Source organism: Octopus bimaculoides, chromosome 22, assembly GCF_001194135.2.
Source record: "Octopus bimaculoides isolate UCB-OBI-ISO-001 chromosome 22, ASM119413v2, whole genome shotgun sequence".
NCBI lineage: Eukaryota > Metazoa > Mollusca > Cephalopoda > Octopoda > Octopodidae > Octopus > Octopus bimaculoides.
This window is the reverse complement of record NC_069002.1, coordinates 17,651,326-17,656,093: the sequence shown is the minus strand read 5'-3', so window position 1 is coordinate 17,656,093 and position 4,768 is coordinate 17,651,326. Positions and strand designations below refer to the sequence as shown.

Sequence of the window (4,768 nt, the reverse complement as noted above, 5' to 3'; positions counted from 1 at the left end):
ATTCACATTGACATTACACATCCAACGGAGCATACTGGCTTCATTCCTTGCGAGCTTACGTATGTCCTCAGCAGTTACAGCCCATGTTTCACTGCCATGTAGCATGGCTGTTCGTACGCATGCGTCATACAGTCTGCCTTTTACTCTGAGTGAGAGTCCCTTTGTCGCCAGCAGGGGTAAGAGCTCTCTAAACTTTGCCCAGGCTATTCTTATTCTAGCAGCTACACTTTCAGCGCACCCACCCCAACTACTAACTTGGTCGCCCAGATAGCGGAAGCTATCGACTACCTCTAGTTTTTCACCCTGGAATGAGATAGAAGTTGTTTCCTGATATATATATATATATATATATATATATAAGATGCCACCACCACCACCACTTGCCAACTGGTGTTACTTTGTTTACATCCTTGTAATTTAGTAGCTTGGCAAAAGAGACTGATAGAATGATTACATACTCCAGCATGGACTCAGTTCAATAACTAAAACAAATAAAGAAATGCATACATACATCTTCATATTTGTGAGCAAGTGTTATTATGTATGCAGTATACATACATAGACAGCCAGTTCATGAACACAGTTTAAAACAAAGTATTTCCAAGTATTCTATCCCAAAGAGAGAAGAACATTAAGAATGTGTGAATAATATTTGGCCAGAGTGTGTTTTTAATCATTCCATCAATCTAATTATTTATTTAGTATATTTTTAAGAAACAGTACTTGCCTGCAGACATTGAGGTACTAAACTATGTCTTCTTGTTTCTCTTCATGATTATCTTCAATTTCATGTATGTATATATATATATATATATATATATATATATATAGGCTTCTGTTCTAATAAATTCTGGTGCAGCATTTTGTCTGATTTTTATCTCTGAGCCAGCAAGTCACTTTCTGGTTGTGACCACTTTATTTTCTATTGGTGACATTGTCCAATTCAATTTACTGGCTTTCTAAAAGAACCGAGCATAAGTAATTTGTAGATTTGTAGCTTTGCCAAATCTGTAGTTTACGTTGGGAGATGGAAGAAAATCTTGACTTCGAAGATATTTAGGGTGAATGGGTCAACAACGCTGCAACGCAACAACATTGTTTGTTTCAAGAATAACTACACGTTTAGATATATATGCTTGCATCTTCAGCTTGATTTTACTTTCTTTATTTTATTTTGCAGCAATGATATATATATATATATATATTGTCATCAGTTCTCTTACCATTTGTTTTTCTTCTTTATTCCTTTCTATACTATGTATAAGTCCCTTCCTTTTCATTGTGTACCATGTATACTTACGTTAATTTTTTTAATTATTTTTATTTTATCATTTCATTCTATGTAAACCCCCAACATTTTGTGTCTGTCTTTGTATTGTCCTCCTCATCCGTTGCCTTGGTGACAAATAAATGAAATCATTACAAAGGCTATAGACTTTACTCCTTTTGTATATCCTTACATGAGGCTTGCTGTCAGTATCTTCACATGTGCAGGTAAAACTCATTTGCTGTGTAATGAGACACTCACCAATAGTACAAATCAAGTGAGACTCACAGATAGTACATACTCAGTTGAAGCTCAGTAATAGTGCAAACTCATTCAGGTGTGGTTCATTAATAATAAATACATATTTGAGTGATGTTCACTAATATAAGTTAAAATGGCAGTCATACTCAGTTGAGGCTTATTAAAAATACTTGGGTGAAATTATCAGTAAATACTCAGGTGAGGCTCATTAACAATGCCCACAGGCTCATTGGTAGTAAATACACAATGAGGCTCAATATTGCATATAGACTCATTAATGGTGCATACTCATTTAGAATATGCACTCATGTGAGACTGATTACGAGTAACAGCAGATACTCAGGTGAGGCTCATTAGTAGTATTTCTTCGGAGGCTCATGAATAATATATACTCAGATGAAACTCATGAGTAGTATGTCTCCATTGAGGCCCAGTAGGAGTACATTCTCTGAGATTTATTAGTATTACATACTCAAATGAGGCTCATTAATTATACATACTCAGACAAGACTGAGTAGTAGTATGTATTCAGATGAAGCTCAGTAGAAATTTATACTTGGAGGCTCATTATTAACACACTTAAATAATACTCATTATTAACACACTAAGGCGGTGAGCTGGCAGAATCGTTAGCACGCCGGGCGAAGTGCTTAGCGGTATTTCGTCTGCCATTACGTTCTGAGTTCAAATTCCGCCGAGGTCGACTTTGCCTTTCATCCTTTCGTGGTTGATAAATTAAGTACCAGTTACGCACTGGGGTTGATGTAATCGATTTAATCCCTTTGTCTGTCCTTGTTTGTCCCCTCTATGTTTAGCCCCCTGTGGGCAATAACGAAATAGGTATTTCATGTCTTCATATTCTGACTTAAAATTCTGCTGAGGTTGACTTTGTTTTTCATCCTTTCGGGGTTGATAAATTAAGGACCAGTAAAACACTGGGGTCGATGTAATCGACTAGTCCCCCTCCCCTCAAATTTCAGGCCTTGTGCCTTTAGTAGAAAGGATTATTAATGCACACTCAGACGAAACTCATCAGCAATGTATGCTCAGACTTACCAGTAGAAACCCAGATTTAATTCATTAGTAGAATATACTTAAGTGAGACTTATTAATTGTACCTAAGTGAGGCTCTAGTAAAAACCCTTGCCCAAGATGTCATGCAGCACAATTGAACCAGGAACTCTGTGATTGCAAATTCAACTCCTTGAACATGCAGTTATGTTGTATTAAATAACTTTTTAACCATTTGGCTGTGATGTTCCTTCTTATTATGACCTGCTATAAACAACAGGCAAATCTCCCTCATATTACATAACCAGGACATTTTGGATAATGGATTCCTTGATAAGCTATGCTGCAGTAAAATAAAAAACAAAGCCTCCAAAAGGCAGGATCATATGCTCACAGTTGGAATGTCATTGATCATAGGTGGACTTGATCAGATATTTCCTGGTGGTGGTTATGGTTGTAGTGAATGTGGTACTGGTGATGGTGTAGTTGTGGTGGTGGTTGTGGTGAATATGGTGCTGATGCTGGTGAGACTCACAGATAGTACATACTCAGTTGAAGCTCAGTAGTTGTGATGATTGTGGTAGTGGTAGTGGTGGCAGCGATTGTTATAGTAATGGTGGTTATGGTTGTGGTGAATGTGATGGTGGTAGTTGCAGTGGCAGTTATGGTGATGGTGGTGCTGAAACATCATCATCGATAAAAGAATTCTTGGAAGATTTTTTTCTTCTTCTTTTTCATGCAAATGGAAGCACATTTATACAAATCAGAAATCAGTATCAATGGTGCATGAGAAAACTGCATTTAGTTTCTTCAGCCAACAGAAATAGAGAAAATGCATGCAATAATATATGTTGATGTCATTGATTCCGTATGGAAGGATATTCCAAGAATTACAAGCCATTGTATGGCAGAATCTCTCCAAGTTGGTTTCTCTCTGATGATAATATCTAAACAAATACATAAATTATAAAGAAAAGCTTCCACTGTTTTGTAATGTTTTGCTGGATTGTTTGATATTTGGTATTAACTACTTTTTTCCAGGATATGTGTGTGAGCATTTGAGAATTTGTATTTGTGTGAATGTAATTATGTGCGTGTATATAATAATAATAATAATATATGTATAATAATAATAATAATAAAAAGTGTGAATGAGTGCCCAACACCACATTGATGGATAAATATTCTCTATTTTGTATGTTAACCAGGCTACCATTATGAAGGTGCATGTCACAGTGGTTAGAGTATCGGGCTCACAATCATGAGGTAGTGAGTTTGAATCCCAGGCTTGGCTGTGTGTTGTGTTTTTGAACAAGATACTTGTTTCATGTTGCTCCAGTTTACACAGCAGTAGAAATAAGTTGCGATGTCACTGGTGCCAAGCTATATTGGTCTTTGCCTTTCCCTTGGATAATATCAATGACATGGATAGGGAAGGCTGGTATGCATGGGAGACTGCTGGTCTTCCATAAACAACATATCTATCTATCTATCTTTCTGTCTATTTAGCTATCTTTTTATTTATGTCTGTCTGACTGTCTATCTGCCTGTCTGTTTGCCTGCCTGCTTGTTTGTCTGTCTGTCTGTCTGTCTCTTTCTCTCTCTCTCTGACATTTTGTCTGTCTTTCTATCTATTTATCTATTTATTTATTTATCTATCTCCCAACCTATATGCTTACTTATCATTCTATCTCTATACTTATTTAGCTATCCGCTTTTACTGTATGTGTATGTGTATATATATATATATATATATATACACACATACGTACATACACACACACATACATACATTCATATGTACATGCGTACATACATACATACATGCATACATACATACAAGTAAGCACATAAATGCAAAACAAGGTGGAAAAAATAATACTTGAATACCAAAGGTAGAGTAATATGCTTTTCATTAAAGCCGAAAACTCTTCACAAACTGTTACTCAGAGTTTCACTTTACTGTTCCTCAGACAGTTGTAATCATGGTGTCTGATGAACTGTAACATGAAACTCTGAGTAGGAGTTTGTGAAAATTATTTTGGCTTTAATAAAATGTGTGTGTGTGTGTGTATGCGTTATCTAGTATTTAATTGTGTATTACTTGATTTTTTTTTACAGCTCTCGACTAGCCATTGCTAGCATACCTGACACAGCATCAGTGAAAGAAATCAAAGGCGTTATTCAAGAAAAAGTTAGTTAATCTTTACGTCATTGATCCCCCCCCCC

The 4,768-nt window shown here is 36.1% G+C and overlaps 2 protein-coding genes across 4 annotated transcripts in view; both read left to right on the top strand.

The window, feature by feature from the left end:
• LOC106874286 (toll-interacting protein) overlaps nucleotides 1-4,768 on the top strand; it is a 271,164-nt gene that overhangs the window by 83,710 nt on the left and 182,686 nt on the right. The window lies entirely within an intron of this gene.
• Nucleotides 1-4,768, top strand: part of LOC106874287 (EF-hand calcium-binding domain-containing protein 6) — a 300,872-nt gene that overhangs the window by 175,064 nt on the left and 121,040 nt on the right. For all 3 annotated transcript variants that reach the window (XM_052975711.1, XM_052975710.1, XM_052975709.1), the window contains exon 6: nucleotides 4,661-4,733. In XM_052975711.1, the coding sequence (XP_052831671.1) occupies nucleotides 4,661-4,733 (73 nt within the window). The remainder of the gene's footprint in view (nucleotides 1-4,660; nucleotides 4,734-4,768) is intronic.